Below are 27713 nucleotides of genomic sequence, written 5' to 3'. Positions count from 1 at the left end.
ACTCGGTTCTCAACGGAGGACTGCTATTTTCACAATTATTGCCTCTTTCTTATATTATTTGACAATTTGGCCAACGTTTGATCAGTTTTTTAGTAAGGTTTGTTGATTATTTTCTTAATTTGTTTTAGGTATTAACACGATGACTGCCAGGGGCCGCAAGTGGCCACTAGAGTGCCAGCCATTCCTCCATAAGGCTTCATAGTAACATCCGGTTAACCACGAAGAAGTGGCTTGTGTTTTTTCCGCATACAGTGTTATGAATGTGAAATGGAGGCCGAGAGCTAACAGTTAGCAATCGACTGTTTTATTTTTTAGAAGACCGATCTGAAGCTATTCAGCCGCAAAAAAAACTTTTCAGATGCACTATAGGAACACAGTTCAGAGAAAATGACCTCTAAAGATGTGACTTTGTATTGTATTGGGCGGCGCGTTTCGGCGGCGTTACCCGATTACGGGCCGGTGGAAAGAGAGCTTGGTAGGCGGCTTGGATCCAGGGCTAGACCGGGGCTTCGTTGAGGCCTCCGATTATTTAATTCATTTTATTAAAGGAACCTAAAATCTTCGGTTTTTGTAAACCTTAATACGTCTTGCAAAAATAGAGTTTATTTGGGGGGGCTCTAAACTTTATTCTAAACCATTTTCAATGGAATAAATCGTCGCAACATGTAGCATGGCTCGTTGGAAGGCGATGGACGAGCCAGGACCACCCACGTCGCTACTAGCAGCTCAGGGTAAGTAAAATAGCAACAAAAAAAAATTGTATTGGAATGAAAAAAAGAACCGAAAATATTCGTTTTTAGCACTAAAAGAGTTAAAAAGGACTTAGAAGTCCTTAAATTGTCACTTCATTGTCATCTGGGGACTGCCCTGTGGGGACACCCCTGTGGGTCCCGACCCTCAGGTTGAGAACTACTGATTTAGATGATGAAGGAAGCATGTAATTCACAAAGGAGATGAACAACCAAAAACATAACTTCATATTTAAGTCCTGTGATTATAGCTTTGCTTATCTAACTTTAACATTTTGCCCACGTTGCAAAGTATGGAACATAATCCAAACTTAGTCTAAGCAATTGCTAATTTTACACATCATAAAATCTCTTATTGGCCCTGATTAATCAGCTAGAGCAATGCTTTGGTATATGATTACTTAAATCAGTGTTCTCAACCTGTGGGTAGGGACTCCCAGAGGGGTCCCCAAATTATTTTGGGGGGGTCCCCAGATGTTTAGCTAAATGTTAACATTGTTTTCTCACTCAACAGTAAACAAACCAAGATAAAGTTTAAGTGTATAGAGGGTATCTGCACATTTCTAAAGTGACAATTTAAAGTTATACTGTGTAAGTTGCTCAACTAGTGGTCAGTAGCGTTATAGCAAACCGCGGTCGCGTCTGCTTTTTTCGGCCGTTTTTCGCCGCGGACCGGGCCTTCAGACCACCGCGTCCGCCTCGCTGGCTCGCCCGCCTCGCCACGCATCCGTGGAGGTGTCTCGTGTCCCTCTGCGGACCGGCGTTGGGGAGTTACAGGCTAGCTACTTCTAGACCAGCGTAAACAAAGCTGTTGAAGTAAGCTATTTCCTGAAGAGACGTGATTGGCCGTTAGTGTATCATGTGTGTATGATCTGCAGTGTGATTGGCCAACGTATACACAACGTATACGGATGATGCAGATGACGTCATTTTGCCGCGAAATCCCGCCCCTGTCACGGCTAGTAGAAAACATATAAAGAAAAGGCTTTTGGGGCTTAAATGAACAGAGTGGGGGTTCTAAAACTTTAGCGATTTAATAGTTAGGACAATTTTAAGATATGTTTTATAAAAAAAGTTACATAGTATAACTTTAAGGACTTTTTAATAACTTTAAAATGACAAATTAAACATTGGCCAAATTGTCAAATATTAGAGGCAGAAATTGTGAAAATAGCCAATCTACATGCTCACAATGCCTCGCAACCTCGTATGTAATGCCTCAACTCTTAGTGCTCGTCAGGGTGGGGAGGGGGGTCCCCAGTTAAAATGTGATTATTTTGGGGGTCGCAGCCTGAAAAGGTTGAGAACCGCTGACTTAAATGATAGTGTTAAAGTAACTCTGACAGTCTACAAAAGGACAGTACCATCTTCAGAGTTCAGTGAACGCTCTGGATGTTGTAGTATATCAGACTTTATGACTCCTTCTGGCGGGCCATGTTCATCATTCATGTCTTGTGAGGTTATTGCAGTTATTACTCCTTCATGTGTCATGGGTATTATTTAAAATACACATCAGTGTCCTCCTGGTAACATGTGACGCAAGCGCCAAGACGCTGTCAGCAATTCTGACAAAATAAAGATGACAGATAAGAAAGCTCTGGGCCCCTGCTGTGTCTTCACAGTAAATACACCTGCCCGTGACCGGGTGTGCCCATGAGAGCGCGCACGTGCACACACACACACACACACACACACACACACACACACACACACACACACACACACACACACACACACACACACACACACACACACACACACACACACACACACACACACACACACACACGCATCCCTGCATAAATAAATTCAAGACCGATATAATGAGAAAGGAAACTACTAATAGGCCAACAAAACATTCAGTACTTAGACCCAATGGGACAACAACAACACTATTGGAACTTGGAAGGCTGTGCAGACAACCCGTCCAGACCTCAGCAAATACACAATAGCCTACAATGGAATACTCCTCCATTTGCATATTACTCCCAACTGGCCAGAGCAATAAGCTGTAATGTACAATAAACCATTGATTCTTTAATTTGCATTCCCTCCTCATGCCAGTTGAATTAACATCCCAGTATTGGGCAATAATGCCACTGGTGGTAAAAGTAATTAAAGTAATTCATTCATTCATTATTCACAAAGTATTATTATTATTATATCATAAATAAATCATGTATGTGTTACAACTTACCATGTTGACTTCTGACACCATGTCTATGCTGGCCACGTCTATGCTCATGCCAACAGCAACCGGTGCACCTGTTAAAGATACAAGTTAATCATGACATGACATGAGAAAACAGCACATGCAGTAGCCTACTAGCCTACTAGAGGCGTCAACTGGGTATGGCAAGCTATGGCAGTTGCCATACCTTGGCTACAGGGGTAAACAATAAAAAATTACTTTTCATTGTGCCTGTTGCTAAGGTATGGCAAGACAAGACACCAGTCATGTTGCCATACCTAAGCTTTTGCTGAACTGACGCCACTGGCCTACAGCACAATAAAGGTGAGATGATGTGTTGTGTACGTGGCACCATAACCCGGTGCTTACATACCTCCAAAGTCTGGACGAAGGCGAATATCATATCCTTTCAGCAGTTTATCCACAGTCTCTTTCACGAAAGACATGTTCCCCGGCTCGTTGACGCTGAGGAGCGGAAGAGAAAGACAGACAGACAGAGGATGAGAGAAAGACCTCAGAACAGAAGCAACGCGCATCTCTCGTGTCGCGCCTGTCTCCCGCTAAGCACTTACCTCTGGGCACAGCACATTACTGCCACAATGAGCGGCAATGAGAGGACGTCAAATGGCCCTGTTCTCTGCAATCCCCACATTCCTTGTGCAGCTCTCTGAACGGGTGTTTTCACCACCGGCGTTCAACAAATGACAAGACGACAACTGATGAGATTCTCCATGAGGAGCGAGCCGCTGCCGTCCTCAAGTCTGCGCCCGAGGAGCTCCTCTGTCTGATCAGGTGAGAGTTCATTCGCGATTCCGTCTACCTTATGGCGTAGAGACCATATTTACCAGTGATTAATTAAGCTGCAGTCTGTCTGAAGACCCCTTTTTACTGGATCTCTCAAATATTTTACAATCGCTTCTTTGGCAGATAACTATAAGTCCAAGTTAACTGCCGCCTATCCATCATCATTATGATGTTCATGCGTAAAGGCTTTTTTGCATAAACGCGCAACACATTTCCACGATTCTAGGAGACAGCAGAGCGGATCCACAGGTTATTTTGCTAGTGCAAAAAAAAAAAAAAAAAAAAAAAAAAAGTCTCGCCAAATTGTTATTGAGGTTTGCTTGCCTTTATCATGTCGTGGTGGTCATACGCTCTTGCATGTCTCATGGTTGTTCATGTGTGGAGCTGAGTTTGTAAAAACATGTCCCAGCCTCTAACATGACGGCTACTGGCAGTAATTAAGCACCACGTGACATCGTAGTCTGCATGCAAGCTGTTTTTGAAGCGATTTACCTGATTGGAGAGTTGACCCGGTGAGCTCTGCAACAATTATTTATAATGGAGAACAGTTTATAATGCGCCCTGCAATACAATGCGCTCGGGGATTTGGCTAAAGAGGATGATTGCACTTTGACTTGCAATTATGTTTACATTTATTCATTTCGCATACAATTCATGTTCTCGATTCACCGAGTGAGGTAGGCCGAAGTGAAGTGCTACTTACTAATTGGTAACACCTTGGTTTAGAGCACGGGTGGGCTGGCAACTTTGATGATGGAGAGTGCCACCATATTTCCACACTCCAGGGGGCCACATTTCATATTATGTTCTACTTTGTCATTCTAGCATGTCATAGAAAAGAAGCAAACATTACTGATCTACAGGAATCCTGAAATGTATCATTTTTATTTAATTTAAAATGCAAATTTAGTTATACTTATGTAAAATGTATGAACTTAAATACAAACTAGTGACGCCTCAGGGCAACAAGCGACCAAGGGCGAGGTCGCTATGTCTTGGCCATCTGGCCAGTAATGTATATCGGACCAGTTACCCATATATGGAGCTCCATGGAGATATGCTGTGAGACCCCAAGCATGCTCAGTTATTTGTTATGTGAAAATCCTATGACGTCTATCACATCTGGCATCATACATACAATCCCTTTTATGCCCATACATGGAGATCCCTGTCTGAAGTGAACCAGCCACACAGATATGGGCTGTCTTCCTCCAGATATGGGCATTCCAATCTGAAGTCCTGTTAGATATGGGCTTAATATTGATGACATCAGGGATCTCCATGTATGGGCATAAAAGGGATTCTGTTAGAGTGGTTCCCATCACAACATACAATCCCTTTTATGCCCATACATGGAGATGGGAGATCCCTATCCGAACCAGCCACACAGATATGGGCCATGTCTTGGCCATCTGACCAGTGATGTATATCGATGACATCAGGGATCTCCATATATCAGGTATCCCTCACTGCAGCGTGCAGAACTGGGCGGGGACGGCTGTGGGAGGAGCGGGCCGGATTCAGCCCTCCAAATCAACTCGTCTGACCACAGACACGGAGATGAAGAAATTGTGACATATATATATATATATATATATATATATATATATATATATATATATATATATATTTTAATAACGGCTATATAGGCCTATGTAATATTAATGATGATTTGGCATATACTGTATATGGACTGAAGAAATAAAAGTCGTGAACAACCTCTTTGTCCTCCCGAGGAGACAGGTATGGGGGTGCGCCACCCCCCATGACGGTAGTCAGCTCACCAAGGCCACACAGAGAGGAGAAGCGCATGCCAGGAATGACTGTGATGTCACATGTGATGTCACAGTGATGTGTCAGGGGAACCACAGTGTCAGGCGTTATAGACAGACAGACAGACAGACAGAGATACGGTCAAGCTGTGATCGTTCACATACTAAACTGCGACCTACGGTCGCAATAATACTTAGGCTGAAGTAATTAAAGCAGGTCATGTTTGCATGTTTGGAATTGTAACAGCTGAAATGAATTATATGTCAGTATTCCCATATGAACCTGCATGTGGCTAGAGCCTGACTGATATATCGGTCAAACCGATATATCGGTCGTTTTTGGACCCTGATGTCGGTATATTGTCGTTTACCGTAAGGATCCATTTTGCTGGGGACCACCTGGAAACCCCTCAAGGACCACTGGTGGTCCCCGGACCATTAGGAAAAAAAGGAAAAAAAAGGTTTTGAAGGTAAGACGTTTTTGAAATTTAGGCTATTTATTATTGTTTTAAATTATTACAAAACATCAGCAATCGGTGGTCTAGCACTCTCCATCGGCAAATATCTGCATCGGTCAATAAATATGGCATCGGTAGGGCTCTACATGTGGCCCCCTGGCCGCCAGTTTAGAGGGAACATGACCTCTCAATGTGGGCCTTGTGGGCCCCTTGGATAGACATCAGATGAAATGATCAATTTACTGTACGTGGCCTCACCAAGTTAAACATACCGTGTCCATATATTACATTTATGTTCTTAACCTTTCAAATATTTAACAATGTATCCTTCCCACTTCCTGCAGCATATAGTAGCCTACTTGATCATTTGTCACTCTGCAGGATTGCATGTCAAAGGGACTGGCAGGGACAGTGCAGTTAAACGTCACTAGCCTAGGCTACACTTTTATAGTTGCATGCATGGGTGTCGCACCAAATTCTGGGCCTGGCTTGGGTACAATGATTCACTGCAGGCCCCCCATGAATGTTCTACATAGGGGGAGGGGGTTTAACCCATTTAGACTGGGGACGCATTAGTATGCATTATTTTGTGCTTTAACTGTTGAAAAATAGCAGATATACAAGCTCACAGCGCGGCTACCGAGTGCCGCGCTGCAAGCTTGTAGTTCTGCTATTTTTTTTAAATCTTGATTTCTCTTTGTCAGTGGTGCTCAAACCTTTTCATGTGAAGGACCCCCAAAATGATATGTATTTGGCCACGGACCCCCATCACAAAATATTTAGTTACAGGGACCGCCAGAAGCAAATTTTGCGTAACAAATGTAGGCTACGCTTAAAAAATACATACATTCACACACTTTTTCCACAACTTTAAAAAAATAGCAGATCTAAAAACTCGCAGCGATAGCTAAAGTATAACATAATTCCAGGCCCCTCCACCTTGGGCCCTAGTAACTCAGACCCACTCCCATGACGCCCCTGGTTGCATGGGATATGGTGGGCTGGGATAGTAGTACTGCTTTAATCTAATGTGTCCGTGGCATGCTGATACTGAAGAGGGTAGAGTTACGGGTTAGATTCCCTACAGCAGCTCTACGGATCATCATCTGATGGAAGCTCGATTGAGTGTAATGCTTTCAGGAAGCAATGGCAGATCGGAAATATCTAAAGCAGCTGCCTGTCTTTGTGATTGTTATATCATCACCGTTGCTCTGGGGCGTTGTGTTACGGATATCTGAGATTTCCATGGACCTGCAACAGTTTTAAGTTTCTTAGAGGTAGCATTTTACAAGTATCTTATTTTTGAGCATATGCCTTCACGCCCTATACAGTATACATACACCCTCAACCAACCAATAAATACAGTTATATGACTGTAAATACACTCCCATTCCATATTTGACACATTTTGTATATTTGTCTATTGATATTTTGATAATTGATATTTCTTTTTTTTTTTTTATATAATTTGAGTCCCAGAGGCGTTTTAGCCAATTATTTTTACCCCCTTTTCGCCCCAATTTAGCCGTTATACCAATTGATTCCTCCCCATACACATTTCTGTGTTGTCACTGCTGTTGTATCCTACTGACTCACCTGCCAGTGAGGAGCCCCCACCAGGAGGACGTACTGTTGTATCCTACTGACCAACCTGCCAGTGAGGAGCCCCCACCAGGAGGACGTACTGTTGTATCCTACTGACCAACCTGCCAGTGAGGAGCCCCCACCAGGAGGACGTACTGTTGTATCCTACTGACTCACCTGCCAGTGATGAGCCCCCACCAGGAGGACGTACTGTTGTATCCTACTGACTCACCTGTCAGTGAGGAGCCCCCACCAGGAGGACGTACTGTTGTATCCTACTGACTCACCTGCCAGTGAGGAGCCCCCACCGGGAGGACGTACTGTTGTATCCTACTGACTCACCTGCCAGTGAGGAGCCCCCACCGGGAGGACGTACTGTTGTATCCTACTGACTCACCTGCCAGTGAGGAGCCCCCACCGGGAGGACGTACTGTTGTATCCTACTGACTCACCTGCCAGTGAGGAGCCCCCACCGGGAGGACGTACTGTTGTATCCTACTGACTCACCTGCCAGTGAGGAGCCCCCACCAGGAGGACGTACTGTTGTATCCTACTGACTCACCTGCCAGTGAGGAGCCCCCACCGGGAGGACGTACTGTTGTATCCTACTGACTCACCTGCCAGTGAGGAGCCCCCACCGGGAGGACGTAGAGCCTCCTCCCGCCCAACACTCCCTGCTGACAGGTGCCGCCCCAGCCCGTAGGAATACATGCGATATAATATCGAATTTATATATTCCCAGCCTTAGTTGGTTGCCTCCGCTGTCTTTGTGTGAATGTGTGTGAATGAATGGGTGAATGTTATGCACTTTGTAAAATGCTTTGGAGAAAGGCACTACTATACAAATAAACCAATTGGCGTCCTGATAGCGAGGGTACAAATCCTAACACGCTGTTGTTCCCCCCCAAAAAAACGCCTGCACCGGACACATCAAGTATGAATTACTGAGCTATTGCTTTCTGATTCTCAGTAAAGGTTGTTCATGTTCCCAAAGATGGATTTGAAATGTCCTCAGATATGCTGTAGGAATATGAATAATACGTTCTTACACAGAGGAGCATCATCCTAGTATGTATGTTTTTGCAAACTCAGCAGTGTGCTCTACAGCAATATACAGGACTCTTTGCTGTTAAGTTTCATTCCAATGCACACAGCCAAACCCTGAGTCTTAACTTAACTCTTGGGGCCTGTACGGGTCAATCTTTAGACTCACAGTGTTAAATTATAACTCTGGGTTTTACTGCGCGCTTGAAGACATATTTGTGTTTCGTCAGCGGTAAAGATTTGCATGTAGTCATAGGATGCTTCGATCTCTTCGCTACAACGTACAGAAGTGCTGCACCTGCTGCAAAATGCTTTTCTAATCTGCTCCAGGGGACGTACAGCATAGCTCCATATCAGTGCACAGAATGTGATCATGGTGCAACCTGACTCCTCACCCAGCCATATTTCACTTCATTTTATTCAAACTGGATGGAATCTTTTGTTCTGCAGTGGTTCTCCAACTGTCTTTACTGTACGTACCCCGCTACAATATGTTTCAGCGGAGTACCACGGCCACCTCCACAGTAAAACAAAAAAAATGTCCTGATGTTGATTACTTTTTGGTGTTTCGCTTTTTTCTTCACACTGATTCTCCTTTTGTTTCAATCACTTATCTATGTTGTAGGCAGGGACGTGCTGGGCCCCTGATTCAGCCCAGGAAAAAGAGTTGGAGAGGTCCTCATTGCGCGCTATAGAGAGAGATCTCTCTCTATAGCGCTGCTGCTACTCAAAGATTTGCCATTTCAGATCATGACAAGTGACAAGCCAGTGGGCCAATTACTGTACATGAGTTAAATTTCGTCGTTGTCGTGTGGAAACCTTGTATGTCCAAAACCGTTTGTTTTGTATTTATCATTTTAAAAATGATTTAAACTAGTGAAAACAGCCGATCTACAAGCACACAACGCCTCGCACCGCGAGGCGTTGTGTGCTTGTAGAGCTGCTGTTTTCACTACTTTTGTGCGACGGCCTTGTATAATGAAGCAGGGCTTTGCTTTGCGAAGAAATGTACAAATTTGAAACTTGGAGATACGAGGTTTCTGCCCGACAGTGACGATTTACTTTGTTGGCCGCCCAGCCCCCAAAATGGAACGAAGGCCGACATTTTATTTGTAATTTTTTCCTAATGGCCGGCCTGGACCGGCCGGGAATGAACCGGCCGTTCGGGAGTTGTCCCGCTTTTCCCAATGGCCAGCACGTCCCTGGTTGTAGGTTTCCTTTTGTTTGGCTTTAATGTTCAAAACTCATTCAAGTCAAACAAATGATGCAGCAAGCTAATTGACAGGTTGCTTTCTATTGGTTGGTGGGTGACACATTATTGGCAATTGGATGTATTGAAATGAAATACTTTACAAACATGTATGATGGTTTCCAGATTTCACAGATTTTAGGAAAATGTGTTCATAACAAATATCAGACAAAAAAGTCTGTTTATATTGTCCCAAAGTAGCCCTGGGCAATGGGGCAAATGGGGGCTAATAGTACCCCCATTTGATAAATACCCTGGATTCAAACCTGGGTCTCCCGTGTGGATAGACAAAAACATTTACCACTCAAGCAAAAGCAAGGCAAGTTTATTTGTACATTATTTGTACATCAGCCCATTTCAACAAGGCCACCCGTTGCTTAAAGGGATATTCCACTTTCAAAAGGGAAACAGTGGAAGGGCCTCTCTCCACATACACACCCATTGTAACTTCAAACTTCATTTTAACCATGATAGACTCATTAAAAACACTAATTATTTTTTCTGGTGACTCATACTACCCTCCTAATACGTGAGCAGGCCGTGTTTCTTCAATAACTTCTTTCATTTATTTGTAATAATTCTTTGGGGAAATGGAAAAAATGAAATACAAAAAATAATAATCATGGTTAAAATGAAGTTTGAAATTACAATGGGTGTGTGTGGGGAGAGGCCCTGGGCCTGGAGGGCCTGGTAACATTTACATCAAATATCTAAATATTGAATCAAGCAACTTAAAAACTGTTCAGGGTGTTCATAAAAGCCTGATTAGAAGATAAAACGACCAAAAGTTTTTTTAAAGTGAAATATCCCTCTTAAAACATAAAATATGATATAGGCCAATATCCAATCTTACCTTGTGTCATAGATGGCGTAGAGTTTCTTGTTTCCGTCAACAGCGTTCCTGTAAAGGGACAGAAAAGAATTACCACTTAATTTTCCAGTGCATAATGAGCTATGAAAACTATGACAACAGACCATGACCAGGTGCTCTGGGAGAAAACTATGACAACAGACCATGACCAGGTGCTCTGGGAGAAAACAATGGCATTAAAAGTATCAGTGGTGCTCCTGGATCAATCAGGATGAAATCAGAAGAAAAAAACATAAAGTTTGTTCTCTTCTTTTAAACTTTTGAGAGCCTGGATCATCAGTTTTTTCTTATGTGCCTCATCTAAGGACTTAAAGGTACAGTATAATCACAAGGCTCATATGACACAACACAGAGCCCCTCGAGCACACAATACAATGTTGTGCATGTAAGTTTAACTCTGAGAGTGAAAAGATGGACCTGTAAGGGACCTGTCACATGTTTACACTCTAATTTGTTCTCCAGCTATACCACCAACATGTGGAACGCCCTTCCGCAAGCCTTAAAGGAGTGCAAATCCCTAGCCTCCTCAAAATTGGTATGAAAAGTCACCTTCAGGCGGCTGCTACTCGAGACTTGTAAATAGACTAAGCCCCCATGTTTCCACCCCCCCCCCCCCCCTTTTCTGCTTTTGTAATTGATGTTATGCTATGTAAAGTACTATGTTCTATCCGTCTGTCTATCAATGTTATATGAGATACATTAAGTGGTTCCTGTGTAAATAAGCTGTAAAGCTTACTAGGATCTCCTTTTAGTTGACCTTGTACCAGTGATTTGTGCTGTCATGAAACTGTACTTTTTTCTATTGCAAACTGCTAATAAACTCTTCAATCAATCAGTCAATCAATCAATCTGAAAATTAAATGAACGCTGTGAGTGATGGAGAAGAATTGCACGCAATAAATTCTTCTGTTGAAGATCAGATACATTTCCAGTGAGCGACATGCACGGTTGTGTGACAATTGTGACAAAGCATATAGTAGTGCAGGGGTCTTCAACAGGGGGCCCGGGACCAGAGTTACTACAGGGGGTCCTCCAAATCTTTGAGTGATAGAACGTTTCCCCCCCCCCCCCTTTTTTATATTAACCACTTGAACCCTAGCGTCCATATTCTGAGAACTTTAGCCAAAAATAGCAGATCTACAAGCTCACGACGCCTCGCGCTGCGAGGCGTTGTGAGCTTTGTGGCAAAGAGCTTTGGTGTAGAGGGGAGAAAGAGTGGACTAAGTACAGAGTGAAAGGTCAAGTTTATTAAGTATTGACGGTTCAAGTGTTTAAATATCTGAAAACACAAATTGACATGAATCCAAAATAAACTGATGATTGTGCTGTCAAACGATGAAACCATACAGGTATGGTATCTATGGTTGTGGGGGTCCCTCCCTGCTTCATCTCTCTCTCAACTAAGGGGTCCCTGGCCTGAAAACGTTGAAGACCCCTGGTATAGTGTGTCTCTCCCCTTTGGCTCCAGTGCCCTCATAGCCATTGGGGTTCTTCTGTTCTAAATTTAAACAGGGCTAATCAGCACCTACTGCTGATCTCTTAGACAGGCACTATGCACAACCATTTATTTAATGTACTGTGTAAAAAAGACTATTCCACAAGGCACAGAGTGGCCCACTCAAAATGTATTAACTCTTCACAGAGGCAAAATATATCAAACCACACTGCAGCACTACTTCATAATAAGACAGACATCTACCATGTGGTTAAAGTAAACCAGAATGCACCTTTGACATGTTAAGCTACTGTACTGTATGTACATGCAATAAATAAACGTCCTGTTGCAAATATCACAATAATCTAAATGACATGGAACAAACTGTGAATTTGCACACATCTTCTCCCAAGTAAAATAAAACACTGTCTCAACTAATCCCACCCACCCCATCATTGGTCATTGAAACAGTGGGGAAATGTGATGAATTTAGATAGATCTATAGCATTTGGAAAATAGAATTAGAGATCCCTCTTATGGTTGTTTTGGTAACTGTAGGCTGACACCACCAGCCCCCCCTCCTCCTCCCTAATACTTAACACAGCAGCACACAACCCAATGAGCCACAGCATCCTCTATGCTTGTAGGCAGCAATAATATCATTGGGAGAGCCTGCATGCCGGCGACGCACTGCATCCAACTCTAGGGGCGTTATTGTACCTCTCATCAATTTCTAACCAAAGTATATCGGGCACCAATTACTTCTTTTGCTTTCTCTGGATCTACTATCACATTTTCAAGCAATTTCCAATCACCGTTGTGCGCTGTGTGTGTACTAGGTGTGTGTGTGTGTGTGTGTGTGTGCACTGGCGCTCAGACTAATGGCAAAGTAAAGGATGCTCGGTCAGCACAATTGTTGGGAAACCCTCTATTCGCTGCCACCGCTTTAATCGCTCTGGGGCGAAGAAGAAAAACCTCGCTGACACTGATACTCAGCCACGTTTTTCCTCGCTCAGTCGCTCTCCTGGCTTTTTTCTTTTTTTTTTTTATTTCTCTCCTGAGGGGCAATTATGTCGGGGTACGAACGGAGCTGACGTCCTTCTTCAACTTTGCTCCTGCATTTCCATTGCAATCAAAGTGTCAGGTTTGCGGACGGACGGACGGACGGACGGACGGACGGACGGCGGAGTGAAGTTTGAATGCGCATCATCATCTTGTGTGGTAAGCTCGGTAACTGCATGCATGCGCTCGGCTGCTTTGCTTTGCTTTGCACGGACTGCTTGTGCTGTGCTGTGCTGTGCAGCAAACCGTTGCGCTGCAGCCAGGCTGGTCAGGCTGACTTTACAGTAGGTGTACAGTACTGGACGAGGAGGAACAGTAGTTGTGTCGACTCGACTGACTGGAAAGGCTTCGGGTCGGCGGGTGGTGGACGTGGTGGTGATGAACGCCGGGGAGAGGTATTATTATAGATATGGATTTATATACAGTAGATTCATAATGCAATGTTTATGGTGTGGGCTTTTCTTTGTGGTTTGGTCAGTGTGCGAACAACAATGCAGGTGCGTAGCCTACTACAGCCAGAGGAGAGCAGCTATGTGTGAAGATCACAGTCCAGCTGTGGTGGTGGTGGTGGTGCAGACAATATTGCGGGATTCGAAGAGCTGATTTGATGCTGTGGCTCTTTTGAAGACACGGCTGCTGCTGTATAGGCGCTCTATTATAGCGATACTGTAATTGAATGGATGTGAGGGGGCTGGTGTTGGTGGTAATAATGCGTAACTTACAGTAGGCTATCTGTGTTCTGTTCTCATCAACTCCACGGAGCTACAGTATCAGAAGCTCGAAGCTATGCAGTTTCTGTTGTAATTGAGTGGGGCTTCAACAAAAGGGCGCACGATTTGGGGCTACTGTACTTACTGGAGATCTGCTATTATAGTGATAATTTGATAGCACTTGTCAGCATTTGTCTTGGACTATACATCCTGAATAGACAAGTCAAATGTATACCAAAGAGATGATGTCCATTTTACTTTTACTCATATTTTTAATTTAAATTTAAATTTAAATGTTTAATTTGAATTAATGCAGATATGCACGCACTGTCTAAATTCAGTCGCATGTTCCCGGGGTTTGTATGACGGCATGCACTTTGAGCCTTATTAATTTACTCTGCTAAACGCACATAATTCAATGCTCCCAGCACTATAGCAAATAATAGGCTTTAACCTGTAATAAAATAGCAGCACACACTTCAATTGTCATATTTCTATTATGAACTTTTGTATTTTAGTTTGTGTGTTACTTTCTTTCATTTGAAAATACTAGAAATGGAAGTTTATATTAAAGTAAATAATTCTCAAAACACAATGCCATTTATAATAGCCTATAGTCCTACTGTTCTCTTTATACAGTATACCTATATTTGCAGCCACTTAAACATAATAATATATTGCAACAAAATGTAATTATAGATATAATAATAAGACTTGGATGTAATGTTTTTAGGAATGGGCGATGGAATGTACAACATCATTGCAATGAGAAGTCTGTGGGTCTGTGCCTTGCTATTGAGCATCACCTGCCGTCTGAGGTAAGACTGTCACGACAGCAGTTTGGCACATATACTGTACTGTACAATGCCCAGGGTTAATTTAACTCTGAGAGAGTACAGATGGAACCAAATTGACCCTTTTATGGAACACAATGGGCCCTTTTATGGAATAAAATGGACCCTTTTATGGAATAAAATGGACCCTTACGGGATCAATTTTATTACAGTACATCTGTTCTCATTCAGAGTAAGATTTTACTGTGTATGCTGAAGAATATTGGCTGTATAGTAGATCTGTGTTATTTTTTTATTTTATTATTTTTTCAAGATTTGTTTTGGGGCTTTTAAGCCTTTATTGATAAGACAGGAAATAGGGGGAGAGAATGGGAGTGAGTGACACGCGGCAAAGGTCGTCCGGATTAGGAATCGAACCGGCGACGCTGCCAGGCATCCATGCCTGCCTATGTGGGTATGCGCCTGCATGGGCCAGTAGGCCAGCGGGCGCCCCCTATTTTCATGTCTGTTGTGTCTGTATACAATTTTATTCTATTGTTTGTTGGTGTTCAAAGCATATCTGACTGAGAATGACATTGACTCATTCCCATGCACAGCCTCTCCCAGATTGCTACCGGCAAACCCAAAGAGGCAGAGCTAAATGACAACATCACCATATTCACACGTATCCTGGACGGACTGCTTGATGGCTACGACAACAGACTCCGCCCTGGACTGGGAGGTATAGTAACTGTATAGGCCTACAGACTACCCAAAATGCCTGAAATGAAATATGAAATAGGCAATAGGCAATAGCTGCCTGTGACGTTAAACACATTTTAGTTGAAATTCACGTTCACTCTGCCGATATAATACAGTTCAGAGGTTGCATGCGTGCAGGCGCGAGACTAAATTTCTTTTTTCACCCCTGTCCAACCTTTGTGTCAGTAGACCCTATATAAGTAAATGATTACATAGCCAGCTCCCCCTCTCGTGCGAGAACAATGCCCTGCACTGCAATGTCAGGCATCCATTCATTCCTAGCAAGGAAGAAAAGAAGAAGAAGAAAAAAAAAAAGGAAACGTGCCAGCCTGTGTTCATAAAGCTTGCATGAAGTATTTGACAAAGAGACGTGATCGCTGTAATGGTCCGGCTCTTCCTTAAGCATAAATCAATGGCTGTGTGAGCACACGTTGGATCTCAGCCTCTTGAAGTCTGATACACACACCATCGTACAACAGAGCATCAATTGGCAACAGTGCTGCTGTACGTGACCTTGGCAAAGCAGTTGTTCCTTTATTAAAACCCATTTAGAACGGGTATACATTTTGTGTATCATTATTTTATGCTTTAACTATTGAAAAATAGCAGATATACAAGCTCACAGCGCGGCACCGAGTGCCGCGCTGCGAGCTTGTAGATCTGCTATTTTTGAAAAAAAAAAAATAGAATTTTGACCTGATTCTATAAGTGTCTTTTGAATCCTTCTAAGATTCTTTGAAAAAACAATGTTTCTATGTCAGCAATCTGGCCAGCCATCGTCAAAGAAAAGGTCCTTTTCACTTAAATGGAGCTCAGTTAGTCTGTTCTTGAGAGACTGCTATGTCAGTGGGAAGTGGGACTGAGGTACTTAATTATTTTATACTTTAGCTATTGAAAAATAGCAGATATACAAGCTCACAGCGTGGCACCGAGCTGCGGCACTCGGTGTGAGCTTTTCTGCTATTTTTCAACAGTTTAAGTATACCCAGGGCCTGGAATTTGGTGCGACACCCCTGGGTTTCATCACAGCACCACAGCAGGGCACGAACCATGGTATAGATAAATGTAAGAGTAAGGTTAATCAAATAAAAGAAATGTAATTATGTGTTAAAATTAAACAAAAACAAAAAAATAGCTAAATGATGTATTCCAGAGAAAGCAGCTATCATTGCTCGTGTTACATCTTTTGAATTCCTATCTACTACATATCGTCGTTGTCGGGCAGAAACCTCGTATCTCCAAGTTTCAAATTTGTATGTTTTTTCGCAAAGCAAAGCCCTGCTTCATCATACAAGTCCGTCGCACAAAGGTAGTGAAAACAGCAGATCTACAAGCACACAACGCCTCGCGGTGCGAGGCGTTGTGTGCTTGTAGATCGGCTGTTTTCACTAATTTAAATCATTTGTACAATGATAAATGCAAGACGAAGAGTTTTGGACATACAAGGTTTTCACTCGACAATGACGATATAGAAATGTTCACGAGTTTTACTTTTAACTATTTACAAGCCGGGTATACTCTTTATTGACTACTTTGCAGAACTATTCTCCATTACTCCCAATGACTTTGAGAGTCTGATGACTTCAACCACTTAAAGCTCTAGTACAGGGGTCTTCAACAGGGGGTCCGGGACCCCTAGGGGGTCCTCAGAGTTACTACAGGGGGTCCTCCAAATCTTTGTGACTTTTTTATATTAGGCACTTGTACCCATAGTGTCCATATTCTGAGAACTTTAACCCAAAATAGCAGATCTACAAGCTCACAACGCCTCGCTGTGTAGAGAAAAAGAGCAGACTAAGTACGGAGTGAAGGTTGTGGGGGTCCCTGCTTCATCTCTCTTTCAACTAAGGGGTCCTCGGCCTGAAAACATTGGAAGACCCCTAGCTCTAGTGTTTAGTTGACCTGAGTCCCCCAGGCGCTATATCATGGGTCAGCAACCTTTTTGAAGTGCCAAGTTTTTATTTGCTAGATAGTCAGTGTGCCATGTCAACATAAATGACAACATAATGACATGCTATCAAACATTCTGACCTATTTCGATTGGCAGGACATTGTTATAACGATCATTAGACTCTCCCCGACTCCCTCCCCAGTCAGAGTTCAGAAATGTAATGAATGTAGAATTATGTGCAGGATGATGTGCTGATAATTAGGTGACTTAATTTAATTAACCACGTTTCAAAAATGTATTTGGTTTTAAAATAAAAATCCACTCTCTCACATTTCTGCCAGTATGCCAGTGATCACCCTCCCCTGTGCCAATGTTGGCACCCGTGCCTAAGGTTGCCTACCCCTGAGCTATATACTAGGCCTACTCCTGTACTCACTCTACACTAAATATATTTTAGAAAATTGACGATCTATAAGCTCACAATGCGCTGCAAGTGGTTAATATTAATATACATGTAGGCCTAGACTATAATGCCAAATAACCTTTCGTCATTTGTGACACTTTTAGTCTGTCTCAGCATGTGAGACGGATTAAGGGCCCACCCATAGTCATTGGATGTGATTATCACCAAGGGTCTCGATATTTCAGAGGTTGTTACGATTGACCTTGCCTAATCTCATCATGTCAGTTTTCTCTTTGACACCTCTTTAACTCCTGAGTTTTACTTCTGACATCAAATACTGTTAAAAGGAGAATACTAGTGCACTCTAGGGCATTCACCAAATATTCGAATATTCGAATATCAAAGTCACTATTCGACGTTGTTCACCGAAGTCGAATATTCGCTTATTTTTATTGTTTTCTCTTTCAAAAATATATAGTTTATACAACTTGGCTAGATAGGAAGTCATAAGCACAGATATAAAAAGCTAGATACCGCGTCCACACGCTGCAGTTGATTGGAGCGACCCGTCCAACTTGGTGGGCACAAAAGAGGAAGTGTCGAGGGCAGGCTGCCACTCAAAAACACTACTGGCCAATCACAACGCGTCTTTTCCGGGACTTTTCCATTCAAACCTGCCTCTGATTTGCCTACCGACCTTGTTGTCTGTTACGCACACAGAAGAATTCCAAGCCTGTCAATCAAAAATGGCGAGACGGGTACCAGAGAGCCGGAAGAGGCGTCTACCTTTTTATGTCTGTGGTCATAAGAATGAGTTTATCAATGCCCCTGGTGGATGAATTTGTTAATGCTCTATACCAGGGGTTCTCAAACCTTTTTAGGCTGTGACCCCCAAAATAAACATATTTGAACTGGGGACCCCCACCCTGACAAGCACTTGGAATTGTAGGTATTACATTTAATGTGACTCAGTTCCGCAGACAAATATTGTGAAAATAGCAGATCTACATGCATGTAGATCGGCTATTTTCACAATGTTCGCCTCTTGCTTACTTAATATTTGACAGTTTGGCCAGTCCTGTCGAATATTCGATTATTCAAATACTTTGAGGTCGAATAATTCGAATACTAAAAATCACTATTCGTGAATGCCCTAGTGCACTCTTTACTAAGGCAATCTCACCAACCCCAAATACAACCTCCTTTGAGTTCAAACTAGACTGTAATGGTCGATCAGGTCTCAAAGAACTATTAGATAGCTGCAGTTCATTCAGAAGCGGACATTACTCCAAATCTCACATCTCTGCATTGGATTCCAGTGAGTCATAGAATAGATTTTTGAAATATTGCTGCTCGTCTTGAAATCCTTTGCTGGTTTAGGGCCAAAACATATCTCTGTCTACAACATGAATCTTCCAGACATCTCAGGTAATCCAGGGCCACTCTTCTTACTGTTCCAATAATTAAAATTAAACCTGTTCAGGCAGTGGTTAGTTGTCATGCCACACATACATTTAGACTTGCGTCAACTCTGAAAACCAGGCAACGTTCGTGATTTATTTTACTTAAATAGTGATTGTTAAGAGTTAACCAACCCTTTTAATGCAACTGTGAATTTTAAGATTTGTTTATTCTGATATGATCAAATAAGTCAAAATAGCACACGGAAAGAGTGAATAAAGTGCCCAGGGGAACGCCAGAACATTTTGGTACAGTAGATGCAAATGTTTGCATGTTTCATAAACACAAAACCACTAATGGTCTTTCTTTTTTATTATACTCACAAAATACAGAATGCAAGTATGAAGGTTAAATATATGTAACATGAATAAAAATAAGAAGAAAAAATAAAATGAAAAATTTACTTGTACAAACAACATACCGGTACACACACAACTCAAAAATCAACAACGAATAAACAAGAAAAGAAAATAAGCAAACCCACCCACCCTTCTTTCCCTGGACCAACACTGGAATTAAAAATAGTGCATACCTGTGCCAAGTTATTACCACTATGTAATGATATCTTCAATCATATTTTTATCTGCAATGCCAGACCGTTAATAACGTTTTCCTCACTTGCTCCATGTAATCTTACAAAACCACTAATGGTTATCTACATGTGGTGGGATACAGTAAATGCTTTAAATCCTTTATACATTTGATGCTATTTTAATGTATTTCTTAAATTGTTATTTACCTTTTTTTAAACTTCTTTATTGCCCTTCATTCAGCAACTCAACACATATTTACAGTACACTGTATACATTTTGTCTACATACATTTACTCTGTCCTTAAATGTCTTTTATGCTTTTAGATTATTTTACATTCCTTTTCACGCTTTATGTAACATTTGTGTTGGAAATGCACTCAACAAATAGGCCTTGCCTTACAAAAAAGTAGGGGAGAACTTGTTCCATTGCTGTCTCCTTTGAAAACTAGCCAGGGAGCCAAGATGTACAGCAGTGTGAGGACATGATTTATATCATTTTGTTCAAAAGTTCATATTTTGTGAGCATTTAGATGAGCACCACCAGTATTCTTTTCCCCATCTACAGCATTTACTGTGTGTGCTGGCTACAGTACATGAATATCATTAAAGGCTAAGTGTTTATCACTGCTGTGCCAATGGGTTGGAGGCAGAAAGAGAGATTGCTAATAATAGACTATTTTACCTTAACAACAGCATAGTCCACATATATTATACTGTATATTAATTAGAGACGTATTCATTATTAATGATAATGAATGCTTGATGGCCATATGAAGTGCAATAGTGTACGAGAGACTACAGTATAGCTGTCTTTCAAACCAATTTGATGGCTTCCATTATACACGCACATGCGCGCGCGCGCACACACACACACACACACACACACACACACACACACTCACACACACACACACACACACACACACACACACACACACACACACACACACACACACACACACACACACACAGGGGCGTCACGGGGGGGGGGGACTGAGTTACTAGGGCCCAATGTGGAGGGGCCCTAGTAACTTTAGCTATTGAAAAATAGCAGATATACAAGCTCACAGCGCGGCACCGAGTGCTTGTAGATCTGCTATTTTTCAAATGTGTGCAAATCTTTGAATATATGTATTTTTTAAGCGAACATTTGTAACTCAAATTTTGCTCCTGGTGGGTCCCTGGAACTAAATATTTTGTGATGGGGGTCCGTAGCCAAATACATATCATTTTGGCCCAGAATTTGGTGTGACGCCCCTGCTCACACACACGCACGCACGCACGCACGCACGCACGCACGCACGCACGCACACACACACACACACACACACACACGTGTATGTCTTTCTAGTATCCTTTTAGACGTCATGATGTGACACCACCCGTGCATTGTGCTCCACCACACTCCATGAGCGAGCAGGGCATGTTGACATGGTGGTGACGCACCACATGACCTGCTCCTGCATGCTGTGCCTCCAGTCAGGGAATAATTATATTCCCGGGGTTTTTTGGGGGGGTCTGTGTGGTTTTCAACAGTGGTGGAAAAAGTACTCACATTTCTTTTACTTAATTAAAGGAGGACTTCACCACTTTTCAACCTATCTTCATATAATAGGTTCTCACTAATGTTCATGATAAAATATCACAATTTCTTTCTACTCAGTCTGGGTCTCATAGGAGAGCTGTGGGCGGGTCAAATCCTTCCACCGGTGACATCATCAATGGGAAATACAAGCTAATAGAAACTGCAGGCTTTTTATTCCTGAAAAGTTGCAATGTTAAAATGGAAGCCATTGTTCTTATATGCCATAATATTTTTATTTTTATTTATTTTTTCAAAAATATTGTTTAAAATAAATCTGTCAAACGATGATGTCACCGGTGGAAGACTGAGTAGAAAAAAAATGTGCTGTTTTATTATGAACATTAGTGAGGAACTATTATATGAAGACAGGTTGAAAAGTGGTGAAGTCCTCCTTTAAAGGTGGTGCCATAGTTTAGTACTTTTTCTGTTTTTCATGTGTCTAGGAGGTTGACACTACTTCATTTGACCCCCTGGTGTGGTTGTTATGAGCAATTATGTATTCTCTTTCTATTTATTTTTATTTTTATGGAGGCTGCCACCTTGTGGGTCAAAAGTGCCGGTCCAAAAACAGATACAATTACATCATAAAATCAACCCCTCCCCTAATTACCATTCACCCAACACACATGGGTGTGGCTAACTTCAGCTGGGTCACCACCCACCATGACAACCAGGCATACTAATGAACTGGTGGGTGTGGCCACATAAAAAACAAATTTTAACTCTTTCTGTACACTTTAAAAAAAAAAAAATCTTCCTCCTAGTATAATCATAATACCTGATAATCATGTTTTAAAGGGGGAAAAATCATGGCACCCCATCTTTAAGTAAAAGTACCAATACTGCAGTGCAATGTAGAAATACTCTGTTAGGGTGCCCTCACAGTAAAGTACAAATACCTCAAAACCTAAAGTACAGTACTTAAGTAAATGCTCTTGTTTACTTTACACCACTGGTTTTCAAGGAAGGCCACGTTTGCTCATTCGGAGCGGACCAGGACACTGAATTCACGTCAAAATCAATTTGGTTAGCCAGCATCAAGCGCGTAATCAGCAAATGCGTTGCTAGCAAATAGCCCTGCCCACGGGCTCCATTAAACCTCTGACCAGATGATGTAATTCTTGGACCCTTGGAATGCTAATGTTCCTGAGTGTAATAAACGCTGTCCAGGAACATTAGCATTCATGCTGGCTGTGGTCAGCATGAATGCTAATGTTCTTGGATAGAGTGTATATAGTATGGTCAGCATGAGAGTATATACTGTAATCCCGGATTTAGAAGTGGTTGATACAGTATGTATACATGATTAAGACTCACACTCCACTCTTCGTCCTTGCAGAAAAGGTAACAGAGATCAAGACCAACATCTTCGTCACAAGTTTTGGCCCGGTCTCTGACACCGAAATGGTAAGACCTCCTTTGTGTTGATCTTGCCTTTTTTCAGTACAAACCAATTAAAGGCATATTAAACATTTCATAGCTCACACGAAAAGAAGAAAAGGCTTCTTATGATGCCACTGTGTCAGTGGGTTCGTTAATAGCTGAAAGGTTTTTTTACAACCACTAATTGCTTTGAGACAGACAGCATTTCTTTTGAGGCATAATGCAGACTTCTTTCTATTCCATTAGAAATACCCCTGGCTGCACTGTAATGGATTTTCTTTTAAGTGCCTGTTCGATATGCTTGAAATGGGGTGTCTAGTCTGAACACGCAATGAGTATGAATCCATAGAAAGATTGAAATTACGGTATTAAGCTTAATTTATACTTCATCGTCTGACAGTGTCACATGCTGAAAATAGTTGATCTACAATGTGAAGTGCTGTGAGCTTGTACATCGGCTATTCTTTTTTTTCATCCCACGATTTTGCAACCCATTTTTCACCCAGTGCCAATTGTCTAATGTAATCCTGGGTGCTACACTCCCTCTGCCAACCTGGGGAGAGAACGGACTGACCTCATGCTTCCTTCAGTGCATGAGGAGTCCAAGTTGCTTCTTTTCACCTGACGGGGGAGTTTCCCTGGTTTGGACGTAGCGTGTGGAAGGAACACGTTATTCCAACCAGTTCCTTTCCTCTCCATCAGGTGCCCCGGCTGGCCAGGGGGAGGCAATATAGACACCAGGATTACTGCATGTTTTTTGCGAGGGTACATACCCTAGGGGACACGGGAATAACATGCAAACTCCACAAAGAAAGGCCCTTTTGCCAACCCCACCTAGGGTATGGGCACTGATGACGTGGAGGAGAGAACATGCCCTCAGCGCCCACAGCGTCCCCCCACATCGGCTATTTTCATAATAGTCCCAAGACTTTATGGAGTGAACTCGTGATAATAGAGTTGGGCCATCTGTGTTATTTTTAGTTTTTTACATTTAACATAAATAAATATTGGTTACATTTGTGTTGTCACGGTGTGGTTCTGGCAGGACTCTAGCCATCCATCAGATAGTCTGTTTCTCGTGTCTGTCTGTGTGTCTCAGCAGTGTGCACATTGCTTGTGCATGTTTTGCTCTTTTTGAAATATTGAAGTATAGTTTTATAATAGAATAGAAGTCAATGGGTCTCTATTCGGGCATAGAATTAGCCCAGATTTTGATCATCATAGATCATGTCATATAATATATGTCATATAGACCAGTGGTTCTCAACCTTTTCAGGCCACAACCCCCAGAATAATCATATTTAAACTGGGGAGCCCCCACCCTGACGAGCACTAAGTTGAGACATTCCATTTTATATAACACGGTTCTATTGTGAAAATTGCAGATCTACATGATCACAACGCCTCGCAGTTGCGAGGCGTTGTGATTGGCTATTTTCACAATTTCTGCCTCTAATATTTGACAATTTGGCCAGTGTTTAATTTGTCATTTTAGAGGTATTAAAAAGTCCTTAAATTGTCTCTTTAGAAATGTGCAGATACCCTTTATCACTTAAAATTTATGTTGGTTTGTTTACTGTTGAGTGAGAAAACAACGTTGCACATTAAGCTAATCATCTGAGGACCCCCCAAAATGATTTGGGGACCCGGACCCCCCTGGGGGTCCCGACCCACAGGTTGAGAATCACTGGTATAGACAACTGGTGTGATAGACTAGTCAAAAAAGTCGCAGATCTACTTCGGTGACATGTAATTTCCACATGTACAGTATCCAGAGACTTATGATTATTAATGTATTGTCTCTCTCTCTCTCTTAGGAATACACCATTGACGTGTTCTTCCGTCAGAGTTGGAAAGATGAGAGGCTTTGCTTTAAAGGGCCGATGGAGATGCTGCCCCTGAATAATCTTCTGGCCAGCAACATCTGGACTCCTGACACCTTCTTTCTCAACGGGAAGAAATCCATCGCTCACAACATGACCACGCCTAACAAGCTGCTGCGGCTTAAAGACGACGGGACACTCCTTTACACCATGAGGTGAGCTTTTAACTCGATTTCCTCTATCATTATTTACGTCCGATTATTAATACAAAAAACACACCTGGAAGTGTTGTGATCTTGACCTTTGACCAATTGTGACCTGAAATGTGGGTTTTACTGAGGGTTCCCGCCAAATTTCTGGAAAAGACACCTATCCGTTCTTTATTTTGACCTTGATTGTAACCTTCACCTTTGACCTCTTACCGAGTTATTGTGTTTACACACACACACACACACACACACACACACACACACACACACACACACACACACACACACACACACACACACACACACACACACACACACACACACACACACATAAATATACTCCACCAAGTCTACTGTATATAGACTACGTGTAGCACAGCCTTGCTGAGTCTGCTGCTTGCTATACATTGAAGGCAAACGCGGCTTCTTATTGGTCTGTGGTGCGGGGCGGGGCAAATACACCAGAACCATTTCAGCTGTGAATTTCACACATGGCGTCTCAGTGTGCGGCTGTGCGCATAGCTAGAATGAAGGGTGTGTGTGAGTGCTGCCTCCCATAGCCTAGCGTCTTTCTAGGCTATGGGTTCTATCCATAGGATTATGTTTTATCACGTATCTATAGCAACACTGCTCTGATTGGTCGTGACATGAGTACATTAGCCAATGGAGCCACAACAAGCCTAGGGTTTTTCTTCTGTCCCACACTGGCCACACACTTACACAATCTTTGTGTGTGTGTCTGCGTATATAGCGAGACAAGAAACGTAGGAGCTCTACTGTAGAATCACTGTTATTTCTCAAATAAATAGCCCTGTATTGATTCCCCGACCTCCCGTATCAGTTCATTACGGGATGGGTCTTTAGTAACTGGACGATACTCCGTATTTTACGAGATGGCAGGTAACCACGGCAAGCCGACAATAATATCAATGTCTAATTTTCTGCGGTGAGGAATCACATAACAAACGGTGGGTGGAGGAAGATTTCTTACTTGCGTTGTGTGTGTGCGTCTCGGGCTTTAAATAGCGGCACCAAACAGGCCAGGGGCCGGGCCTAGACTGAAGTCCACGGGCCAGGGCCAGGCCCGGCCCCACATTTAAGGCCTGTGCAGGGCTCTAGCTGGCACCCAGGCTAGGATAGTGGGGTGCCAAATATAAAGTTTAACCACTGAGGCCCTATTTTATAGATAGACCTTTATTGATTGGGTCAATTTCAGTTGCCAAAGGCAGTACACCAGTTAGAAAATAACAGCAATGATAAAAGATGCAAAAAGGTGTCAGTACTAGGTATACAACATACTGGGACTAGGAAAGTACCAGCCACAAGGTTGCTACGTTTATATTAAAATATAGAGAATAAGCTCACACCGCATCACATCATGAAGTGTTGAAAGCTTGTAAATCTTCTATTTTAATTATTTTCGGAAATTTTGAAAACATAAAAATAAATAATACTAAAATTAAATGGCCCAAAAGTTTGCCCAAAATAGGGACGACCAGTTGAAAGTGGTTAAAATATATATTTTTAGGGTACAGAATTTACTTTGTATTGGGAAATAAGTGCACACATGTAAATTAAAAGATATTTAAACGTTAAATAGTTGTATACTGTATTGCAACTCAATAACAATCTGTGGTTGGCAGAAAATCCCAAGGCACACCAGTGTGCCGAGGCACACCGTTTTGGAACCACTGTTGTACAGTAAGCTGATGTTGACGTTTGTGACAATATGTTATGTAAGAGCATTGACAGATAGATTAGTGAGTGGCAACCTAAAGCACACAGAGCCATGCTTTGTCATTAGTTATTAGTGCTCCTAATGTCTGCAGAATGCCTAGGGAGCTTCCATGCTACGTAGTACAATGCTTGTATTAGACGGGTCATACATCAAAGTCCATAATGCCAACACGAATAGAAACATCTCAATTACATGCTGTCATGGCTTTCATTGTAATGGTGCGTCATCGGTTTAATTGGACTATAAACCCCAAATCAAATATTAACAAGGAAGTGGAAGTAAATGGACGTGGGAGGAAGTAAAAACAAAATGACTATTGATCCACTGACTTTTAAACTGCTACAAATCTACATTTGGTATTAATGCTTGCAAGCCATTAGAATGGTTTCACAGTGGACTCAATGCATTCCTGTTCTGGGAACAGGGTTATTAGAGAGACATTTTATTTATGCATGCCTTGCTCTTCTGCAGTGGCTGTTCCGATAACAAGTGTTGTGCCCTGGCTACTGTACCATGACATGTCTCTCATAGCAAGGACAAGGTTTTGATTTGATTATCCACAATTCATATACTGTACTTGTACTCAGGCACACATAGACATCAAAGGGAGCTTGAGCCCCTGCCCTTTTATCCGTCTGTAAAAAGTGCCCTCTCCCAGACCATGAATGCAGTTTTTTTACTATGGTGAAAAAAATGCAAATGCCATCTTTCCATGCCATAGCTGAAGGCAGCATTCAAGAGAATTGCCTTGTCCAAACTCTCCTGAACTTGAATGCAGCATCTTATGTTGAAAGAATTGCCCTCTCTGTGTAGAAATCCATGCCGTTACGCCACATCTCCAGTATTGACTTGATTATGCTTAGTTCAGTGTGGTGTCAAGCACCGAAAATAGCTGACTTCCAAGCTCACAACGGGTGGCAGAGCTTGGAGGTCTGCTATTTTCGATATTTCCCCCATCTCTCCCCATTTTGTGTCAACCTACTGTATACCTATCAATAAAAAAGCATATAAAAGTAACATAAATAATAATAATCAGTGCAAAAAAGGCAAACATTCTGCAAAAAACAGCTATACAGATATTTTTGGCAAGGTGATTTGGTGTAGAATAGAGGTAAAACATTAAGAGGCCAATAATATACCCCGGTCAACGAAGGGCTCTTGCAATGATGCATGTTCAAACCAAATTATTTGCACAAAAGGCACTTCTCTATGATTAACATATC

The 27713-nt window shown here is 42.2% G+C and overlaps 2 protein-coding genes across 4 annotated transcripts in view; one reads left to right on the top strand and one right to left on the bottom strand.

Annotated features, from left to right (window-relative positions):
- Window positions 1–27713, bottom strand: part of gabrb3 (gamma-aminobutyric acid type A receptor subunit beta3) — a gene marked incomplete at both ends in the record, with an annotated part of 147973 nt that overhangs the window by 61431 nt on the left and 58829 nt on the right. The window contains 3 exons of one of the 2 annotated variants that reach the window (XM_080735358.1): window positions 2947–3014; window positions 3314–3405; window positions 10705–10752. In XM_080735358.1, coding sequence (XP_080591484.1) covers window positions 2947–3014; window positions 3314–3405; window positions 10705–10752 — 208 coding nt within the window. Of the gene's footprint in view, window positions 1–2946; window positions 3015–3313; window positions 3406–3512; window positions 3593–10704; window positions 10753–27713 lie in introns of those variants that run through there. The other variant, XM_080735359.1, reaches the window with a different exon arrangement.
- Window positions 13513–27713, top strand: part of gabra5 (gamma-aminobutyric acid type A receptor subunit alpha5) — a gene marked incomplete at both ends in the record, with an annotated part of 84465 nt that continues 70264 nt past the window's right edge. Inside the window, 5 exons of one of the 2 annotated variants that reach the window (XM_080735378.1) lie at window positions 13513–13614; window positions 14663–14747; window positions 15320–15444; window positions 22677–22744; window positions 24538–24758. In XM_080735378.1, the coding sequence (XP_080591504.1) occupies window positions 14665–14747; window positions 15320–15444; window positions 22677–22744; window positions 24538–24758 (497 nt within the window). Of the gene's footprint in view, window positions 13615–14652; window positions 14748–15319; window positions 15445–22676; window positions 22745–24537; window positions 24759–27713 lie in introns of those variants that run through there. The other variant, XM_080735377.1, reaches the window with a different exon arrangement.

The sequence above is a fragment of the Nannobrachium achirus genome (genome assembly GCF_963921795.1).
Source record: "Nannobrachium achirus genome assembly, chromosome: 1".
NCBI classification, from domain to species: Eukaryota; Metazoa; Chordata; class Actinopteri; order Myctophiformes; family Myctophidae; genus Nannobrachium; species Nannobrachium achirus.
The sequence above is the reverse complement of the archived record's forward strand: the minus strand, read 5'-3'. Positions and strand labels throughout refer to the sequence as shown.